Source organism: Giraffa tippelskirchi, chromosome 4 (assembly GCF_054371585.1).
Source record: "Giraffa tippelskirchi isolate mGirTip1 chromosome 4, T2T-mGirTip1v1.2.pri, whole genome shotgun sequence".
Classification (NCBI taxonomy): domain Eukaryota; kingdom Metazoa; phylum Chordata; class Mammalia; order Artiodactyla; family Giraffidae; genus Giraffa; species Giraffa tippelskirchi.
Window position 1 is genome coordinate 88130115 of NC_137278.1, and position 21560 is coordinate 88151674.

Below are 21560 nucleotides of genomic sequence, written 5' to 3' on the forward strand. Positions count from 1 at the left end.
TCTTTGTGACCTCATGTGCTGTAGCCCTCCAGGCTCCTCTGTCCATGGAATTCTTCAGGCAAGAATACTGGAGAGGGTATCCTCCTCCAGCGGATCTTCCTGACCCAGGGATTGAACTTGCATCTCTTACATCTCCTGCATTGCAGGCAGATTCTTTGCCACTGGGCCACCAGGAAGCCCAGATATCCAGCGTGCTGATCTCAAGGTCAGTCAGTCCTCTTTCCTATGCCATTACCACCACAGCCAGAAACCAGACCTGCCACTTGAGGACTTCAGCTCCTTGCAGCCACGATCCCCTGTCCTACCACTATCCTCAGATGATGCATTAGCACTGCCAGGTCACAATGGCAGTGTCAGCCTCCCCTGCCCTTGCCCACATGAGTGTGCCCCCACTCAAACCAGCCCGTCCTGGCTCTCAAAGCACACCCACCCCTCAGGAACCGGTCCCAATGTCCTCTGGGGCTTCACAGTTCCCTGGCCCACACAGCTCCTTTCAAGGACCACCCCCAATGGTCTCAATTATTTGTTCCTATGGAGAATTTAACCTCAGGAACTTTTTAGTAGTCAGGCTTCAGTTTAAAGGGACAGAAACAGTCTGAAATAGCCTAAGCATCAAAAGGATCCTTAGAGAAGTGGCTTAGAGAACAATGAGGAGCCGGCCTTGGGGATGGGACCAGGGTTTGGAGACAACAGGCTCTGAGGTCCTGCCTCCATTTCTCTCTGGGTTTGCCTCCTCTCTCAGCCTTCCATCTCTCTTACCTAGGGCTGTAAAAACCAGCTGTTCAGGAGCCATACCCGTTATCCTCCCCTTCCAGAGAGGAAGTCAACTCTCCCTGGGCATATTCTGCCATCTGCCCTCCCCGTGGTCTGGTGTCTGCTTTTCCATCAGTCACTGTCTGCCCAGCCATATGGCTCTACCTCTGGCCAAGGGGTCTTTAGGTGGAAAGACATCCTCTTCTCCCATCTCCCTGCCTACCTCTGTGACCTTCTTTCCTTAGGGTCACCTGCAGCCTCTTGCCTCCTCAGGAAGAGGACTGAGGCTGGAACGCCTCAAAGTCCTTCTCAGCCCTGGCTGCATGTGATGATCACCTAGAGAACTTCACAAGACACCAACTGCTCAGGCTAGAAACCCAATCAATTAGTTGACTGTTGAACAATGTGGGGCTCAATCCTCACACAACGTAGTTGGCCTTGCATAAACGCGGTTCCTTCATATCTGTATCTTGTTTACAAATGCAACCAACCAGGGACTATGTAACATTTAGTATTGAAAAATATGTGAGTAATGAAACTGCACAGCTCAAACTCGTGTTGTTCAAGGGTCAACCTGTAATTTGAATCACTAGGGGTAAGTCCTCTGCATTGGTGTTTCCCCCCAGGTGATTCTAATGTACAAACAGGGTTGCAACTACTGTATAGAGACCGAAGGTGAAGATAAAGAGGATTTACTTGAAGAGGGCTTGAGATACACTCTCTGACCCCAACACACACATAAGGTCTTGCCGCCATTGTTAGAATCCTAATACTCCAAAAGCAACAGTTCCAAAGAATCCTTCAGTTGCCAGGAAATCCTCAAAATTTGTCCTTGCAAAGCATTGTCATTTTAATCTTAATTTGAAGTCAGTTGCTAAGGCCCCACCAGAGGCAAATTTCCAGTAGGATTTGCTGGGTTTTAAGGTGCTCTGAAGGGGTGCTATCTCCTTCTGGCGACTGGGATTGAAAGGCAAGTGGGCTACCAAAGGTTTCCCTGGAAAGGGGGAGAGGTGCTTCTGGGTGGAGAATTGCATTTTTGTTGCTCCCTGCTCCCTGTCACTGTGGTCTTAAGAGACCCTCCTTTGTCCATCATAGACTTTTCCACGGGCAACACTAAAAAGTCAGGCACAGAGGGGAGACAGCCGTTAGAAGTGGGCAGTGTGCTTAGATAAGCATAGAGTTGACCCTGGGGTCTCAGGCACCCTTTGATAGGCCTGGGGTCTGTTTCCCCTGTGAAAGGGTGAGAATGTGGTTGAATCAGTAACATGCAACACTGTTTCAAGCAACATTTGTTGCTTGGCTACTTGACCAAAGTCATGAGATTGATTTACAGTGTACCTGTTTCACTGCAGGTGGAAGTAGAAGGGAATATAGAACCTTACTGGAGGGCAGTTTGGAAACATCTATCAACGGCTTAAAAATGTTCATTTCCTTTCACCTAGTAATTCTACTTCCGGGAATCCATCCTAAGAAAACAACCAGAGAGGAGCCGTTTTGTTTTCTGCATCACAAGTGAAATAGCAGCGCATCCATTATGATGCTGGCCTATGGTTGCGTCATCACGTTTAGTGTGTGGACTGACAATGGAAGCTAGTTCATTGTATAAGGCTGAATGAAAAGAGACAGGAACACGTATAGGATGTGCATACACATAGCGAAATAGATCATGATTTCTGTGGGTAATGGGGTTGTGGTTTTTAATATCTTCATTGCCCTCTGTTTTATTTTGTTACAATCAGCACTTATTAATTTTAGAATCAGAAACAAAAGCTGCTCGTCTTTCTGTGTGGGGTGTTGAAATGCCGCGTCTCCAGGACGAGTGGGCCGTGGGGTGGGGTAACCGACTGGTCGGTGACCAGGCCAGGGAGGCGCGCAGGTCCCGCCCCTCCACCACGATCCTAAGCTGGGAGCCCCCGCTGGCCTCCGCCCATAGCGCGAGCTGGCACTTCGGCAGGTGGGCGGCGGCACCCATCAGGCGGCGGTACCTCTCCGGGACCGTAGACCTGCAGCTGCCGAAGAAGGGCTCAACCACCCGCAAAGAGTCGGCGGTCCAGCGGACCAGGTGGGCCCGGGCGTGGGTGTGCGGGCGTCGGGGCGGGGAGGGGAGGGTTCAGGCCAGGCCGGGCTGTCCTCCCAAGAGGTGCCCGGGGGCCCGACGACTGTCACTTCCCCATCGCCCTGCCGCCCAGCGCGCCCTGGGCCGCCCTCTAGGCTCACGCCCACCTTCCTCCCCGCGCCAGCTCCAGTTCCATGAGTCTAGCCGAGGAGTGGGACCAGAGGGCGATCGGAGGAAGCTACTACCAGCTGTTCGCGGCCTCATTGGGCAACCTGGAATGGTTGCGGTTCTGTCTAAATCGGCATCGTGGCGAAATTCTGGCCGATGACAAGGTAAGGCCTTGGAGTGCCGGGGCAGGAACCGAAGTCTTCTCCACCCTACAAAGAGCACCGCCCACAGTGGTTACCTGGCAAGGAGTGACAGTAGAGCTTCTGGGTAGACGGTTCTAATTCACCTTCCTACCGTCTGGAGGGCAATTTTGGGGGGAGCGAGTTAAGGGAGTGGGAAAGGGGAATGTGGGATTCCCGGGGGCACAGAGAAGAGGCGAGGGTAATCCCAAGAAATCCTCTCTAGGTTAGGCTGTGGGCCCTGGGGCCCAGTCCTGCTCAACCACTTCCTGTCTCCTCTGGCCCCCGCAGGGTTTCACTGCCATCCACTTTGCAGCCCAGAGCGGCAAGCTTGCATGCCTGCAGGTCTTGGTGGAGGAGTACAAGTTTCCCGTAAACCTGCCCACCAACAATGGCCAGACACCTCTGCACCTTGTCATCAATGGTGACAACAAGACCATGGCCCTCCCCTGCATTGACTATCTGATTAAGCAAGGGGCGGCCCTCAACACGTGAGTCCAGCCTGTGTAGGGAGAGGGGCTGGCAGGCTGGGCAGATAAGACCCCCACTTCCAGGCAGGAAGATTCAAGGAGGAGAGGGAGGGGAGCTGTGGGGTGCCAGGAATTCGTTCCCACATGAAGCAGTCACGTGGTAGTGGCTGAGAGGCTTTGAAAGAGGGCAGACCTACTTCATGTCCCAGTTTTGCTACCTGCCAGCGGACAGAAAAACCTCAGGCAAGTCACTCAATCCTAAGTCTCAGAGCTCTGGTTCCCAAACCTGTCTGTACACTGGAATCACCTGGGGAGCTTCAAAAATACCAGTGCCTGTGTTTCAATCCAAAGGAGTCTGTCATTTAATTGGTCTGGGATGTGGCCCAGGCTTTGAAGGTGCAAAAGAGCCCCAGCTGTTTCTCATTTGCAGCTGTTTAGGAACTACTGCCTCAGTGTCTTCAACTGAAATTTGGGTGGGTGACAATCAATGCCTATCACATGAGACTACTGTGATAATTGAGAAAGTGAATGGACGGCTTATAGGAGACTGCCTTCATTCAAAATATTTATCCAGCATCTAATGTGCTGAGCACTGGGCCCGAGTTGAGGAATATGGTGAATTTAACAGCCATGGTCCCTGCCCTCCTAAGGCTGACATACTAATGTAGGAGTGGCCAGTCAACTAGCAAACACATGAACAAAATGACAGAGTGTGGTAAGCAGTTAAGAAGGGTAATGGAGCTGTGAGTAAAGGGGACAAGAAGACCTATTTGGGAACGGGCAGTTACCTCTAAGGAGAGGACTGAGAGGAGCCGGCCAGGTGAAGAGCCAGGGAAAATTATTCCAGGCAGAGGTGCAAAGGCCATGTTGGGAGAAAATGGGGCAAGGTCAGAAGACAAAGTTGGGGAGGAAGAGGGCCCTGGTCACACAGGCCTTGTGGGCCATGGCCAGGCGTGGGGAAAGGGGAGGAGGCCTGGGTGGTTAAAGAGGAGATGAGGTTCATGGTCTCTGCATTCCAGCCAACCCAGCGCTCCTTCTGGTAGGTCCTCATGGTCACATACTCCATAATCAGACTTTTGCTGTTCATTTAGTTCAAACCCTCCTTCAACAGTTGAAAATGAGGTACAGAGAGAAGGGACGTGCCAGGGTCACCCAGTGGACTGGTGGCACAGCAGGCCTGAGAGCTGGTGTGCCCACCTATCTGATGTCCTTCATCCTTCCTTTCTCCCCTCTTCTCCCCGGCGGGGCCCTCCACAGTCAGACGTGCAATGGCTCCACACCTCTGCATCTGGCAGCCCGTGAGGGCCTGCTGAGCTGTGTCAAAGTCCTGGTGCAGAAAGGTGCCAATGTCCATGCACAAGATGCCACAGGCTGCAAGCCCATTGACTACTGCAAAATATGGAACCACCGAGTCTGTGCCCGGTGAGGGTGTGAGAACTACCCCCATCTGCCACCCTTCCCCAGGGCCCTCACCCAAGGATGAGTCTCCGGAGGGGAACCCCTCTCCAAGATGCTATTCCTGGGGCTCTCCACAGGGCCTCACCCCTGGGGTTTAGCATTACCTTGAGGTCCTAGCCCTTCAACAGGAAGGTGGTGATTACTTTCCTCTCTTACCACCAGGGAAGTAGTTAGCCAGACAGGGGATGGTCCATCTTGCTCACCTCATCTCTGGCAGTTCCCCCTACCCTCACCCAGGCCCTCAGCAGCAGCCAGTCTTCCCAGCCCAGAGTGAAGCTGAAGGAATGACACACCCCCACCTTGGCACCAGGTTCTTGAAAGACGCCATGTGGAAACGGGACAAGAAGGACTTTGCCCATGAGATGAGGAAACTGAAGAGGCTCAAGGACCAGCTGGCCCTCATGGAGGAGGACTACCTGACTGAGTATCAAGTAAGGGGTAGGGCAGGCAGGGGTGCTGGGCATCAGCTGTGATCCAGGTGTGTGGGCATGACTCCCGTGTGTGGTTAGTTAGAAGACTGGCTAGAAGTGGTTCTATCCAGAAAGAGCCTCCCCCCTCCTCTGAAGAGGGAGCTCCAGGAGGGTGCCGGACGGGTAATGCTGAAGAGTCTATATAGGTGGGCATCAGTTGGCTATATGAACAATCAGGGAAGAGCTGACCTGGTAGAAGGAACAGACAGCCCTGTGAAGAGGCATGGGGACCCATGAGAATATGGTATACCTCAAGAAGTGCAAATTCAGAACAGACAAGGACTCAGATGTGAGCTGGAGACTGACGAGCTAGAGACCCGGCAGGGGCCCAGATCAATGTCAGACCTTGACAGGGGCAGAAAAGGAGAGTAAAGGATTTTAATGTGAGGTATAGCTACATAGAATGCAAGAACCAGAAAACTCCAAAAGAAGATGCTGGGATTCCTAAGTGGATCCAGGGGTGGGGAGGGTTTAGGGGCTGGCAAAAACTGGTATTTCAGCTCTGTTCCAGCTGCATTCCTCTCGTTTTCCCTGTCATACCCTCTGTTGGTTCACCCAGCTCTCACAGTCACGTGTGTATCCAGAGGCAGCAAAGCCCATCTGTTCCTGTGCCTCTAAGATTTCCCAGAAGCCCCTTGAAGATTTCCCCCTTATCTCTTATTGGCCTCAACTGGATCACCTGTGCATTCTTGTTCCAATCCCTAGAGCTCAAGGAAAGCCATGTGCTGACTGACTGAAGTCTGGGGCAAGGCTGATGGAATTATGATTGGCTTAGCCTAATCCGGGGGCCTACCTCTGGAGCTGGGTCAATCTCCAAACCACCTGACTGCTTAGCGACAGTCTGGGAACTGAGACACTGTGATGGGGATGGAGGAAGGGGGTGGTTCTGTGACAAGCTGAAGGTTCAGCTCTAGTGGAAGCAAGGACAGAGAGTATCACCATCCAGTCTGGAGCACCAGCCAACTGTCTCTCTCTCTACCCTGACTGCTCAAGGCCTCCACTTCCAAGAAGCCTGCTCAGATTAGCTCCATCCAGTTGCTGGCCTTCCAAACTTTTCTGTTCTCTCCTTCCAGGGTCAAGGATAAGTTTGTACCACTCATTTGCCTTTCCGCCCCATCAAACCAGAAACTTTTAAGGCAGGCTTGGAACTCCTTTATGGGGGGTGCAGGAATCTCCCCTATTAAGACTCAAGCTTTTCCATAGGGCAGGGATTGGGTCTCCCCACTCAAGCTGGAGACCTCACCTAGGGCAGAGGCCGAGTCTCCATCTGATTGGAGGTCTCCCCTATGGGAAAGGCTTTGTCTGTCACATGAGCCAGAGACCCCTCCAGGCAGTATTTTCCTCATCAGAACAAGGGCTCCCACAGGCAGGGGTTTCTCTCATCAGACTCTGGGCTCACAAAGAGCAGGAAGGTATCTGCTCAATTAGACCTGAGGTTTCCAGGGCTACAGCCACAGGGCCTGCTTCCATAGAAGCACAGGGGGAGCAGCTGGCCAGAAGTATCTTGTGCCCTCTGATGTTGCAGAAGGAACACCAAATTCTGAGAGAAGCTGACTTCAAGAAGTGGCTCCATCGCAAGTTGCTACTCCAAGACCAGTCCCTAACACCCAGCGTTCAGCGAGAGCCCCGTGCTCTGCCCCGGGCCACGGCCCTCTCCAACACCTGCAAGGAGGGGGTACTGTGGCCTCCCACGAGCTTCCACCCCTCCCCGGAGGCGCGCCTGCAACAGATACAGCAGCCCAATCTGCCCTTGGTGATGCCCGCGCCCACCTACAAGCCGCCCACGATCAGGCGGCCCAAGGTGTGGAATCTTAGCAGCAACCCCGCCAAGTCCCCCACTGCCCAGATCAGCTACCCACAGGGCGTCCGCCTGGGTGTGCATCCCGACCCCCAGCCAGAGCGCGACTTCCACTGCTTTGTCGAGGTGAGGTCCGACGGGCATGGGGGCGCGCACCTGCGCTCGGTGGCCGGCCACCAGGTGCAGCCTGTGCCCCGGCTGCCTTTCGAAGCGGTAATCCGCGAGCTGTACCCTTCGGTGCGGCCCTACAGAATGAAGGTGCCCCAGGGCTTCTGCTCTGTCACTGTGACAGAGGTGCCCCGGAAGCGGCACTTGGGTGACAGCAGCTTCTGGACCGACACGCTGAGCATGAACCTGCGAGAGACATTTGACAAAGGCTTTCTGGCGGCTGTGCGAGCCCATCAAGGACTCCCTGCTCTGCCTTCCCCTAAACCACACCTCCCTTAAACTTACTTTGGTAGCCTCTCCACTGGAGACTGCTCAGTGAAGGCTGAGGTGTGGTGATTGTGTGTGGATGGGGAGGAAGGGGGAGTGCCCATAGGCTGCCCACCCTCAAGCTCAAGGATGGCAGCCCCCTCCCCCACAAACCCCAGATCCCCTTCTCTCCACAAAGGAATCTCCCCCAGGAGATCCAAGTGAGGGCAGTATCCCAAGGCTCAGAGTGGGGATCCCTCTATTCTGGGCCCTGGCATTGGAAAAGTGACACCTTGGCGTCCCCATCTCCCCCTCCCACCCCAAACAGCTCACTAGGAGCGAGGATTCCAGGATGAGGGACTGCTTGGAAATTCTGCCTCTTGTTCATATTAAGTCCTTCCTGCTGCAGGTTCTAAGCCTCATTCTGTATTTCCAGATCCAGAACAGGGAGGAGGAAGGCTAGTGTGTCACCCTGCTTTCCTGCCACTCTGTCATCCTTCATCCCAGTTGCCTCTGGGGTCTCTGCAGAAGTACAGGCAGTCTCTATATGGAGGATGGAGGGAGGACCTGTGGCTTCAGGTTGAGACTGAAAGCACTTGTACTTCCTCCAGGAAGCTCACCTGGATCCCCTGCTAGCCCCTGTACACGTCACTGCAAATCATTCATTAAACAAACATTTATTGAGTACTTTCTATGTGCCAGGTGCCAAGCTAGGCGCTGTTGATACAAAAACTGGACAGTCCCTGCCCTCAAGGAGCTTACAGTCTAGTGGGGAGACAGACCAGTCAGCAGGCAAGTAAGACCAGAGTGATCTGTGTGGTGTGCTGGAGGGAGACGGGACATTCAGAGTTCCTTGGAGGAAGTGAAGTCTAAGTTGAGAACTGACAGAGAAGGTACCCAGGTGAGCAGAATGAAGGAGAAGCAACGGGGCATCTCTGGATACAGGAGGCTGAAATTCAGAGTGCAAGGTGGCCAGTGACGAGGCCAGAGAGGCAAGCAGGAACCAAGACACAGCGAGTCTCACGAGCCATGCTAAGGGGTCTGGACTTTATCCTGAGGGCAGTGGAGAGCCATGGAAGGTTGTAAGCCAGAGAGTGACTGGATCAACTGTGCATTAGAAAGACAACTCCAGCTGTGGGATAGAGAAGCCAAAGGAGGCTGTCACAATAATACAGGTGAAAGCTGATGACAGTGGGAGTGGCTCAGATAAAGAGATGTTCAGAAGGTACCCTTGACAGTTGTTAGAAGTGGGATGTCCGGGCAGAAAGAGAAACCAGGTGTCTGGCTGGGCCCCTGAGTGATCTTCGGGCGAAAGCAGGACCCAAAAAAGGCAGGTTTGCAGAGGACAGCAACAAGGGCTATCTGGCCCACAAGAGTTGTCTGCATGCCCAAAGGCAGCAGAACTGTGGTTCAGAGGACCAAAAGGGATGCTGGGGTTGGAAGTCAGCTCTCAATTCCTTGAAATCATCAGCAGCAGGGACAGGCTCCGCCAGGGAACCCAAGACAGAATCCTGTGCACAGGGTGAGTGGAGGAGACTGCACTGGCCTGGAAAGGAGCAGAGAGGGAGAACCAGCCACAAAAGGGCTTGGGAAGCTGGCAGTGATGAAACCTGCCCAATGCTGCAGAGATGCAGAAAGAGATGTGAAAAGGGTTCTCTGGACTTACCACAAGGCCACTGGCAACCCCTGGAACACGAGCAGTGGAGTGAATGGAGGGGCAAAGCTGCCACTGGGGTGAGAAAGAAATAGAGAGCAAGAGACAGCAAGGACGGCTGCTGGCCAGCAGTCAGGAGGACATTGGCCTCCAGCGTCCTTGACCTTGTCCTGCCTTGTCTGCATAGGACAGAAGGGCCTGGCAGTCTCGGTGCCACTGAGAGGAGGCCAAAATGGCTGCTTCTCCCCAAGAAAGGGGAAGCCTGGCTCTTTTTAAGAGAAAGGGAATACTAAAGCCAAGGAAATGAAGGGCTATGGTGGGGCTTGGAGGCAGGAGGTAGAAATAAGGTTTTCAAGCACAGAGGTCTTCCCAGTGGCTGAAAGGTACCATGTGTGCAGTCCATCTCTGCACCTGCCTGCTTTGCTCTGAGGTATAGGACATGCTGGTAATGGCTCCCATGGGGGCTTCATTCCCATACATACTGCTGAGTACTTGGAAGGCACTATAGTTGGAGTGCAAGGTCGACAAATGCTGCCCTATGCCCAGGACCTGGCCTGTCTTCTTAGAAGACAATCACCCCCTTGGAGCCATGACCACTCAGAAGAGGGGGCCAGCCCTGTGTGTTCTTAGAGTAACAAACAGCTTCTCCCACCACCCGTTTCTTACAAAACAGGCTGTAGTCCAGGCTGCCTGGAAGCCAATTTTTATTGTTTCTCCTCAAGCCCAAGATAGAAATCAGCCAGAAATCACTCCTCTTCCCTAGGACAAGACTTACAAATAGGATATTACACATGTTCTCCTGAAAAATCTAACGCAGACCCACACTATCCCCTCTCTGCCCCCAGTCTGGCAGTCACAGAGCCCCAGGGAAAGAAGAGACAGAAAAAGAGAGAAGGGGATTAAGGAAGGTTGCCTCCACTTCCACTCCCCATCCTCCCCACCAGGTTCAGCTCCTCATCTCTGTCCCCTTCCCACTACGGGCCACAAGAACGGTCCCTTCGGAAGGGCAAGACCCAAACGTGGAAAAAGAGCCCTGGTGCAGCAAAGCCAGTCCAGGCAGAAGGTCTGCAGGAAGAAAGGAAGATGAACTTTCAGGGTATTAAGGCAAACAGTGCCACCTAGAATCTTTATTCAAATGGGAATCAGCACTTGGACAGAAATCACAGTTCAACAGCAAAAACTTTCTCTTGCAAGTGCTAAGTCACAGCCCCTCCCATGGCCATCTGCCCACTGGCAGTTATCACTGTCTGCTCTTCAGCTTCATGGCCCTGGCCCTACCTGCCTAGGCTGAGCCAGAACTCCTGACCCATCACAGGAGGGAGCAGGAGGGCCACAGGGGCTCGGCTTCTGTGCACCCAGGTGGGTGGTGGCCTCCTGGCTAAGCAGGCCCTGACTCCTCCCTGGCAGCCTCTGAGGTCTCAGCCTCCAGCAGTGATTTGACCTGAGCTGAGCCTCCTGAGGAGGGTGGGGACAAGGGCTTCCAGGGGAGTGGAGGGAAGGAGGGCCAGGGCTGGGGGAAGGTGCCTTCCAGTTTCCGGCCCCCAACCAGTGCAGAGGCCCAGGGGCCTGACTCTCCAGCTCCTGCGCCAGCATCCCCTCCCCAGGGGGTCAGTATATCTTCTGCCGACTGGGTAGAATGGCCTCTTTGATGAATGAGAAGACAACCAGGATCCCTAAGCGTTTGCCCCGCTTGCCTTTGGTGAAGTAATTGGAGACCACGTCATCTGTGGAGACACAGGTAGGGAGATGAGAGTGAGTGAGTGAGTGAGTGAGTGAGTGAGTGAGTGAGTGTGTGTGTGTGTGTGTGTGTGTGTGTACACATGAGTGTGTGTGTACACAGTGCTGCCCACCCAGAATTCAAGTGTCTATGACAGGCTGGGCTCTGGCTCCCTCAACAGCTCAGGCTTTGCTGGTGTCCTCCCACCATGACCCCTTCCCACCCACTTCTCACCTCCTGGCTGCATGGTGGAGGGCAGGACGTTCTCCCCAGCCGAGAGTGACACGAAGAATGCAAACGGGATTATCCACAGGCAGAAAGTGAAATAGGCCAGGACCTGGCAACAAAGACACTGAGAAGATGGTGCCCCTAGAGATGCCAAGGCTGGTCCAGGAGCAGTCACTGTGTATCTTAGAAAGGTGGTCACGTGCACACTGACGGCCCCACATGGGATCTCTGAAGGGGCCCAGGACCCAGGAAGCAGAGACAGGACAGCCCCAGACATGGAGAAGATTCAGTGGGGAAAGGTGGAGACTGAAGATGACCATGATTCAGGCAAAAATCCCTGAATCCTGGTCACCAGGACAAGCAACTCCTCTGAACCCAAGGATGTAGATGGAAGGCAAAACCATGACCGACCCGTATCTCCTGGGGAAGTGACCTTGTTCTTCTCCAGGGTTCAAACTAGAGCAGCAGGGTTCAAGGTTGTGGCCCAGCCCTGCCCTGTGAGGTTTGCATCAGACCAGGTCACCCCACGCCCTTCCTGACCTTAGGATGTCAGGCTGGGATCCTGGGAGACCCAAAGGACTCACTGGGAGACAGCAGTGGCCTTCTTCCTCAGCCAAAGGGTCCCTGCTCCTCATACTCACAGCTTTCTAAAATCATCTATATATTTTTTTAATGTGTTATCCCTGAATAGTCTATTTCAAATCACAGCCAAATTCACAAAGAAATCACACAAATCCCCTTTACTCCTGCTGTCTCTGTTAGTAGTTTGAGGACACACTGAAGACTTCTTACCTCTGAGAAAGGATAATATTCCTCTGCAAAAAACTGAAATGCTAGGTAATGATTCACCACCACTAGCCCTGTTGAGGGAATGAACAGTCAGTCAGTCTCAGGGATGACATAAAATAGACTCTCAGCCTTCACAAGGCCCCAGAGGCCAGAAGCCAGGTCTTGGTCCTGACTTTACACACGACCCAGAGCACAGCTTGGCCAAGCGCACTACTCTTCAGCACTCAGTTTCCCACCTGTTAAAATAAGGAGCCCCCATCTGCCCACTGCCGAGCACACTTATGAGTTACATTAGAAGTAGATAAAAACGACTTGAATGTTATAAAAATGAGACTTCAGTGCTACACAGCCCAAAGCACCGTGCCAAATGACTTGGTCTAGAGCGGCCGTAAGTCCTGAAGAGAGCTCTGCACGGGGGGTGGGGGAGGAGGAAGTCACAGCCGAGCATTCGCTCCTGCGTCCCTTCCAGACAGGAGGAGGCTCCACAGACAGAGGGTCTCACCCCTCAGGAATAAAGGGCACCATCTGCTGGATGCTTTGCGGTGCAGCCTCAGGGTTCCTCAAAGTTCCGGGGACAGGGGTCTCTCCTTATCCTGTCCCAGGATAAGGCTCACTGATCTGAACTGGTATGTTCTGCATCCCCACACACGTCCTTTGTGTGCAGCCAAATTCAGACAGAGAGAGATCCTGGGGACCCGCTGCTCAGACACAGGCATTCCCATTGTGGTGAAGTGAAGGGTAGACATCCCCTCAAACCTAACACCCCTCACATATACCTCACTGGCAACAGCACGGGTCCTTCCTCTTTTCTCCTCTCTTGCCACTCCCCTTCTACAGCAGGGACAACAGCTCGGCCATGCCTAGCCATGCTCTAGGGCAAGGGCTTGCTGGAAGACCAGATGGTGCTCCACGCCCACAGACCTTCAGAAAAACTCTCCCAGGCATCCAGAGGGCAAGTTGAGGGAGTGACAAAGGGAAGCCAAGGGAGCGTGCTACTGTGGGTGGGGTAGGGGAGTGGGGAGCACCCTCCCACCTAGGAAGACGCAAGAGGGGCATAGTATCCAAGGAAGGACACCTCACACCAACCCCCACAGAGCAGATCTTTCAGCGGAATCAAATGAAGGCACTCAATCCTGGCTGGAACACCATGCCCTCCTGGGAAGGACAGCTTCTTTCCAGGTGCTCTCACAGAAATAGGAAAGTAGCTCTAAGAAACCCCAATTCCATTTGACATCTTGACAAAAGGCTATGATGACCAGTAACAACTGAAGGGAGAAAAGGCAATCCTAGTAACCAGATCCTATCTAGAACCTTTTCCAGAAATTAACTAGAGCATCTATGTGCCAAATGACTTTCCCAAATATCACTGAACAGATGGAGACGCTAAGGTCAGAAAGGGGAACTGACTCCCTGGGGTCAGAAACTGGTGGCAGAGCAAAGGCAGGAAGGCCAGGGTCCTCCAAACACGTTTGTCAACCCCAAGGCAGCTGTCTGCAGGGAGACCCGCGGCCCCATGAAGCTCACCTTAATCATGACTTACAGCCAGAGGACTGGATGGGGCACTGTCTGCAGGCCAGGGAAAGGCTTTGGGCTTTTCCTGGCCAAGTGGTTTCTTAAGGGCTGTAACTACTCAGGTAACCCACTTCTTTTCCCTTCTCAAATCTTTCAAACCCCACCTGCCCCAGGAAAGCCATCCCTCTCTAAGCATCCCAGCCCTCCAAATTCTAGTCACTAGAGTCAGTGTGGGCTCTCGGTTCCTCACATGTGAGAGCCCCAACCTCCAACCTGCCTGGCCTCCTGGAGGACCTCAGTGGTTTGCCTCCCCCTTCAGTGCCACTGAAGGAGCTGGGCACATCCCACCACCTCAGCTGTCCCTCCCACTCTCTCCCCTCTCACCGCAGGACAGGATGAAGTTAGGCGAGGTCAGCATGATGAAGGGGAAGGTCTGGAGGAGGCCAAAGTAGACAAGGTTGGTGAAGAGGCCCACGCCAATCATGTAGGTGGGGAAGCGCTCAAAAAGGTAGAGGCCAATCAGCACAGCTGTGGAGAACTGAAACAACAGAGGCACACAGTGCAGGGAGCTTCTTCTAGGCAGCCTTCCTGGACTCACTAACCCCTAGCCTACTCAGGGCAACATTGTTCTCATGCTTCAGTCTTTCCTTGTTTCACAGCCACAGTTCTGACCTCCCCAACTAGCCTCTCGGCTCCCAAAGGGCAGCACTTTTTAATCCCATAGTTTGTTTGACAGCATCCCACAGTAAGAAAAACAGCTTACACTGTGATCCCAACACACATACATATATGTGATCAAAGTTCAGATTTCAATTCTAGTCTTTTCCATTCCCTTTTTTTTTTTAATGCTGATAATGACTTACTGAATTGATTGCACAACCCAATAATGAATCAACCTGCAGTTCGAAAAACACAGTTCTGAAGGACTTATAGCTGTCAGTGCATAACAAATGGCAGGCAGTTAGCTGAATGAAAGACTGACTCCTGTGTCAACACTTATGAGCTGGGCCCCTGAAGCCAGGGCTGAGAGCTATGGTCTTGTTTCCACAATTGACTCCCTACCCTAGGTCATGCCAGAGAGAAAGTGGTTGCTGACAGCAGGTGATTTGAGAGGCAGTGGACTCCTCCTGTTCAAATATGCCTCCAGCCCCTCCCCAGCCTCTCCTGCAGCTGCAGAAACCACCAGGAGTCTCTCCTGTGGCTTTGACATCGATGGCAAGGATTGTATCTTCAGGAAGAGAAGCCTTCCATGAACCCTGAGCAGGGCAGGGCCCGTGCCACGGACGGTGTCTTCCTCTTAGAACAAGTCACTCGGTCCAACAAGTACTCAAAACTGTCCTTAAGGTTCCTCTCAGTTCTAAATGCTGTGAACAGAGCAAGGGGCTAAGACCACTGAAGACAATCAAACAAAAGCAAAGCCATGGTCCTGTCAACACAGAACAGGCACTTGGCTCTCACCTTAAGGAACTGAGAACAAGGCCTGCAGTGAAGCGATGCCACTGGGAAAGGAAGCTTCGGAAGACCTAGGCCCGGGAGAGCAGACCCAGGGGACCAGGTACAGGGCAGGGAGGTGGGGGATGGTACCCTCAGGAAACAGCAAGGTCAGAGGTCTCATCACCCAGGCCAAACTTTCCCCACTTCCTCCTTTTGAGGCAGGTCAAGAGTGAGGGGGATCCCGGGGAAAGCTGTCACTTACCCAGATCATGTATTTTATGATCCTGCTGGTTGCAACTGTGTATTCTTCTATCAATTCGGCCAGGTAATAAAGTCCGGCGGCTGGAGGCGGGAGGCGAGCAAGGCAAGCAGGGAGAACATTAGCCAGGGTCTCTCCCACCATCCTGATCAGCCCTCTATCTGCAGCTGCGTCCCACCCAACCTTTCATGAGTCCATGAGGTAAGGAACAAACCAAACAACCCGTTTGTTACCCTCCCAAGTCATAAGTAAAACTCTGTCAAGGCAACTAAGGAGAGATTTCACAAAAGTGAATGGAAACCTGTATTTGGTGCCTCAGCACAAACCTAACCTCTGGCCCATCAAAGGGAATTTCTTTCGCTCATCCAATAAATAAATATGCCAGGTGCTGGGCTGAGAGCTGAGCACACTACAAGACAGACGAGGTCCCTTTCCTGACCCAACTTTGAGGGAGGGCGGGGAGGGGGCGGTTGAGTAGTATATGAAGTCAGACGATCCCAGTGTGACAGGTGCTACTTTAGAGAGACCATCAAACCTCATAAGGAGGGGTTCTCGGAGGAGGTGAGATCTCAGCTGAGATCAACAGTAGGAACTAGCCAGGACGGGAAAGAGTGTCAGAGAAAGTAGGAAGCACGAAGGGCCAGAGGCGAAAGGGCGGCGGTAGGGGTCGGGAAAAGTTCGGCGCGGCTGGCTCTGCGAGGACGGGCGCGACAGCGGTTGGCGGTGCGCGGGCAAGGGGCACCCGAGGCTGCCTCTCCCGGGCACCGCCTGGGGTGGACTTTGTGACTCCTGGAAGGACCCGCGGTCAGCTAGGCTGCTGGGGCCAGGAGGAGAAGCAGGACCAGGCGGGACAGGAGGGGGGCTGCGAAGGCGGGAGGGCCGGGCGGCGGTCTCGCCGGTCGCCCCGGCGCCCTCGTGATGCGACCCCCGGCGGGCACAGATGCCGGAGCGGGAGCCCGCGCGGGGCCGGGTCGCGCACTCTCACCGACGGCCAGCGTGATGAAGGCCACCTGGATGAAGAGCGACAGCCAGCTCAACACGTACATGAACCACATGGCGCCCCCGCCCCCCGACCACCGGGACGGGCCTGCGCGCTCCGGTTCCGGCGACAAGGAGCCGCCGCCACTGTCGCCGCGTCCCCGCCCCCGCGGACGGTCGTGCGCCGCCGCCGAGAGCAGCCCGGCCCGAGAGCCACCCTCGGCCGGAACAAGACTAGCGCCGCCTGCCGCTGCGGAGGGCCAACCGCTGCTGCCCCCAGCGGCGCGCGCCCGCGGACCGCCGGGCTCCCCGGGCTGCACCCAGAAGACGACCCGCAATGCAACTCGGGGAGGCGGGACAGCCTGTCCTGAGGGGCGGGACGCGGCGCTAGTACCGGAGCTTGAAAGGTTACCTCCGGCCCCTCCCTGTGCACTCCTGCGTCAGCCTGGAGCGTGATCCCGGGCCTCCCAACCCCTCCCCAGAAGCCTCGGACCAGAAGCCTCCAGGCAGGTTGCCCAGGGCTTTCTCTTGCTCCTGCAGGTAAAAGGAACAAAATTCTCGAGTGCCAGGCAGTGTGCTAAAGGCTAGGCTGTAGGTTCAGGATGGATATTAATCCGATCCCAGGAAAGTTACTTTGCCTCAGGTTGTACCTCTACAAGTGGTACAGGTAGAAACTGGGGCTTCTTTGATTAGCCATCCTGAAGCCTAACTCTCCCTCTCTGTTGACTTGGTCCATTAGGTGCTGAATGCACTTACTCCACCTCTGGAAGGGCTAATTGAGGGGCCGCAAAGAGCAGGGCAGCCCATCAAGAAGTCCCCCATCTGGTGGCGGAAATAGGCATGCAAAGATAAGGAATGTATAAGGGGCCTCTGGTGTGTTTCTTATCTCAGAACATTTTTCATGCATAAAAATAAATACATATTCCTCAGAAAATTAAACAGAATTACCATGTTATCAAGAAATTCCACTCCAGGGTATATACCCAAAAGTATTGAAAGTACTCTTGAGAGTACCTTGAACTATGAGGAGATCAAGCCAGTCAATCCTAAAGGAAACCAGTCCTGAATATTCACTGGAAGGACTGATACTGAAGCTGAAGCTCCAATACTTTGGCCACCTGATGCGAAGAACTGACTCCTTAGAAAAGACCCTGATGCTGGGAAAGATTGAAGGCAGCAGGAGAAGGGGACAACAGAGGATGAGATGGTTGGATGGCATCACCGACTTGATGGACATGAGTTTGAGCAAACTCTGGGAGTTAGTGATGAACAGGGAATCCTGGTATGCTGCAGTCCATGGGGTCACAATGAGTCGGACACGACTGAGTGACTGAACTGAACTGATTCAAGGTAGAGATGCAAAGGAATATTTGCACACTCATGTTCATAACAACATTATTCACTATAGTCGAAAGATGGAAAGGAAACAATTCAACAGATAAATGGATAAACAAAATGGTACATGCATACAATGGAGTATTATTCAGCCTTAAAGAACAGGGAATTCTGACACATGCTACAATATGAGTGAATCTTGAGGACATTATACTAAGTGAAATAAGCCAGCCACAAAAGGACAAATATTGTACGATTCCCCTTATCTGAGGTATCTAAAATAATCAAATTCATAGAGACAGAAAGTAGAATGGTGGTTGGTTGGAGGTGGAAGGGACAGTGGGTGATAGGCAGTTACTGTTTGATGGTACAGAACTTCTGTTTGGGAAGATGAAAGAATTCTGGAAATGACTGGTAGCAATGCTTGCATGACATTGTGAATATACCTAATGCCACTGATCTGTACACTTAACATGGTTCAAATGGTAAATTTTGTGTTATGTATAGTTACCATGAATAAAAAATACACAAGATTACAAAGCAAAAAAAATTCACTGAACTACAGATATCAAAATATTTTTAGATAACTGTGTGATATAGTCATATATATATGACTTCCCTGATGGCTCAGTGGTAAAGAATCTGCTTGTAATGCAGGACGCACAGGAGATGCAGGTTTGATCCCTGGGTTAGGAAGATCCCTGGAGAAGGGAATGGTAGCCCACTCCAGTCTTCTTGCCTAGAGAATCCCATGGACAGAGGAGCCTGGTGGGTTACAGTTCATAGGGTCACAAAGAGTGAGACACAACTGAAGTGACTTAGCACACAGCACAGACACACACACACACACACACACACACACACATGCTTCTTTATGAATGCATAACATAACCCATTCTAACAAAGTCTAATAACTACATACCTGTGACATAATAAGAAATATAATATATATATATATTATATTTAGTCTCTGCTCACAGTTCCTGATACAGATCTCCTAAGTTCCTTGGAATTTCCTGAGTGATAGAAGCATCTTTTGTTCTAATGAAGGACTCTTGGTGAGCTCCTGGTTAGCTTCAGGATGGGGGCTGGTCACCAGATTGGAAGTTTGAAACTTTTTTTCTCTTTTTGACCTCGCTGCTTGACTTGGTGCTATTTTAGTTCCCTAACTAAAAGGATCGAACCAGGGCCCTCTGCAGTGAGAGCTTGGACCTCCAGGGAATTCTTCAGAAGCTTGGAACTTTGAATCCTATCCTCTGTCTGGCAGGAAGGGGAGAGGGGCTGGAGATTGAGTTAATAATCATGAGGAAGCCTCCATAAAAATCTCTAAAGTATAGGGTTCAGAATGGTGAACACATCCACCTGAGGGGAGGGTGGTGCACCCCAACTCCCCGAGGACAGAAGTTCCTGTACTCAGTCCCCTCAGACCTCACCTCTTCATATGGCTGTTCATCTCTGTCCTTTATAATGTCCTTTATGATAAACTGGTAAACATAAGTAAATGTTTCTGGGTTTGGTGAGCCATTGTAGGAAATTATCCAATCTGAGGTGGGGTATGTGGGACCCTTAGTTTTGTAGCCAAGTTGAACAGAAGTGTGGTACCACAGGGCCCCATGACTGTGACTGAATCTGAATTGAAGGAAGTCCTGTGGGACCAAGGTCTTAAAGCTGTGGAGTCTGACAGTAACTCCAGGTAGTCTCAGAATTGAATGCAATTGTAGGGCACCCAATTTGTGTCCAGAGAGTCACAAAATTGATGTGCGGAAAAAACCCACACATTTGATGTCAGAGTGTGGTGAGTAAAGAAACTGTTTTCCTTTACTACCACAATGACAAAGAAGGGATGAGTGTAAATATTTTCAAAATATCTTCAACCTTGTAAGATGAGAAAGTCACAGATACTGCCAATTATTTTGAGTGTGTTGGCTGCATTCATAATGGAAGGAAATGTTAAATTTCTGTTAGACCTTAGTGTAAATAAAGGGAGTTTTTTCCCTTCCAGGTTTCTAGAGCCCTTCAGTTTTGTCCCCTGAATTTTATATCTGCTGACTTCTAAGGAGTCCCCATGCCCCTGGTTAAGAATTTCTGGGGGCTGTGTATAAGAAGTGTGACCTTAAATGACTGTGTGCTTATTTACAAGGCTTTTCACTGCATCACTGGGAGAGACTGAGAACAACCTACATGTTCATTAATAGGAAACTGGACAAGTACATTTTGGTACATTCTAAAGCACAGCCATAGAAACAATCGAGACTGTTCTCTATGTACCCATATAGGAGGATCCCCTTTTGAGAAAAGCCAAAGAATAAGGAGAAAGAATCTGCATAGATATTTCTTTATATGGACTATCTCTGGAAGAGTCCATTTGAAAATGGTCACTTTGCTTGCTTCCTAGACAGAAAGAGAGGAGCTGGGTTCAAGAGTAAGAGAGGGTGTTTCCTGTGTGTCTTTTTATATCCTTAAAGTACTGAATTATGTAAATATATGTAAATGTATCACCTATTTATAGATTAAATTTAAAATGTAAATGTTTGTAGTGTGTTGGATCTGCTGGGATGCCTCGAATTGTCTGTCCTTACTCAGTCTCTTCTTGAGAAAAGCAGACAGTGCCTTACAAGTCAGTCAGCTAGCCTTGGATCACGTGACCTGGCCTCCTGATGGGCCCAGTAGGGAAGCCTCATGGTCTAGTCTTTTCTGTTGGATACTTTGTATTTGAGACACAGAAGTATCAGTGAGTAGAAGAACAATAAAATCTCAGTTGATTGTAGTTTTTATTTTCCTGAGCATTCTCCTCCCAAGGAAGGAGGAAAATATAGTAAAAGTATCCCCCCATTCCTCCCCAGAATTGTAGATAAGGGAAACATCAGGCTGGAAAAGGTTAAGGGCATTCAGATGTCTGATCCAGGACTGTTATTCCACAGCTGGGCATTTTTACTTCCCCACAGTCTTAAAGCCAAAACTGGCCCTGGGAATCAAGGTTGAGGACTCACATTTCCTCTGGATAGCAGGAAGAAACTATGATTTCCCAACAAGGCAGGGTAGGGCTCAAGGAGGCTCTTTGGGACCTGTGCTTAGGCAGGAGGTCACTAGGATGAAAAAAACAAAAACAGCCTCTCTTGAAGTAGGAATGGGAGGAAGCAGAAGGGCTCTCATGCTCAATTCAAGGAACCCAAGAGTGAAAAGATTTGTGGAGTCAAAGGTTTATCGATTTACATGTTGACAGACCTTGGTAACTCCATACATTTTTACCAATGTTATACATATTCCTTTAACTTTTACTAATTCACTAACTCATATGTTACTATTTGATGCCTGGGAGTATGGGAATCCATTCCCATATATCTCATGAGGATGTCTTAGGGAAACTAGACATTGGGTGGATCTATTCTCAGAAAACTCCGACTGTTTTTTGTTTCTTTTTGTAGTTTCTATAAAGGCACTCTAGTGCATATATAGTGTTCTTATTCTGTGCCAGACACTGTTCTAGATGATTTGTATGTTTTACCCCATGTAACACTCACATATGGCATAGGATGTACTGCTATTGCCATCTCCGTTTTACACATGAGAAACCGAGGGAGGTTCAGTGGCTCACCTAACGTCTCAGGGCTGGTACTTGAGGAGCTGGTGTTGGAATCTGGACAGTCTGACTCCAGAGCCACGTGGTTTTCTCTGGTCTCTTAAAGTAACCTGCCTTTGCTGTCAGGGTGATTCTGCCTGCCTGGTCGTGGGCTGGGCCCTGCCTGTCTCCCTGCAGGCTGCCTGGTCCGCTGGCTCTTCCTCTTGTCCCTCTACCTTTATCCTTATAGGAGGTAATGAATACAAAGCGAGGTTCTGACTTTGACCACGCCTATTCACCTCTCGTCCCCTCCAGCGTCTTCACTAACT

General features: G+C 51.5%; 2 protein-coding genes across 5 annotated transcripts; one reads left to right on the forward strand and one right to left on the reverse strand.

Moving 5' to 3' along the window:
- The first annotated feature begins 40 nt into the window (after positions 1-40).
- ANKRD53 (ankyrin repeat domain 53) lies at positions 41-8453 on the forward strand. Of its 4 annotated transcripts, none has more exons than XM_081590343.1 (7): positions 41-205; positions 2509-2815; positions 2994-3141; positions 3448-3647; positions 4884-5048; positions 5395-5515; positions 7080-7840. In XM_081590343.1, exons 2-7 carry the CDS (start codon positions 2553-2555, stop codon positions 7797-7799), a joined length of 1617 nt encoding a protein of 538 aa, XP_081446469.1. In that variant the 5' UTR covers positions 41-205; positions 2509-2552; the 3' UTR covers positions 7800-7840. The 4 variants fall into 4 exon arrangements, with proteins under 4 accessions (XP_081446469.1, XP_081446468.1, XP_081446471.1 ...); XM_081590342.1 differs by lacking the exon at positions 41-205 and adding an exon at positions 395-1348; XM_081590345.1 differs by lacking the exon at positions 41-205 and adding an exon at positions 8203-8453 and having other exon boundaries at positions 2351-2815; positions 7080-7355.
- TEX261 (testis expressed 261) lies at positions 8428-16506 on the reverse strand. Its single transcript, XM_081590361.1, has 6 exons — positions 16345-16506; positions 15363-15442; positions 14051-14204; positions 12158-12225; positions 11372-11474; positions 8428-11144 (listed from the first exon to the last, which is right to left on the reverse strand). The coding sequence occupies exons 1-6, from the start codon at positions 16412-16414 to the stop codon at positions 11029-11031; spliced, it is 591 nt and encodes a 196-aa protein (XP_081446487.1). The 5' UTR covers positions 16415-16506; the 3' UTR covers positions 8428-11028.
- Between the last annotated feature and the right edge of the window lie 5054 nt (positions 16507-21560).

Coding starts and splice junctions, on each gene's coding strand:
- ANKRD53 (XM_081590343.1), top strand. CDS start 2,553: ATGCCGCGTCTCCAGGACGAGTGGGCCGTGGGGTGGGGTAACCGACTG. Junction 3,648..4,883: donor CAAGGGGCGGCCCTCAACAC/GTGAGTCCAGCC, acceptor GGCCCTCCACAG/TCAGACGTGCAATGGCTCCA. Junction 5,516..7,079: donor ACTACCTGACTGAGTATCAA/GTAAGGGGTAGG, acceptor CTGATGTTGCAG/AAGGAACACCAAATTCTGAG.
- TEX261 (XM_081590361.1), bottom strand. CDS start 16,414: ATGTGGTTCATGTACGTGTTGAGCTGGCTGTCGCTCTTCATCCAGGTG. Junction 14,205..15,362: donor TCATAAAATACATGATCTGG/GTAAGTGACAGC, acceptor CTGTTGTTTCAG/TTCTCCACAGCTGTGCTGAT. Junction 11,475..12,157: donor AATATTATCCTTTCTCAGAG/GTAAGAAGTCTT, acceptor CTTTGTTGCCAG/GTCCTGGCCTATTTCACTTT.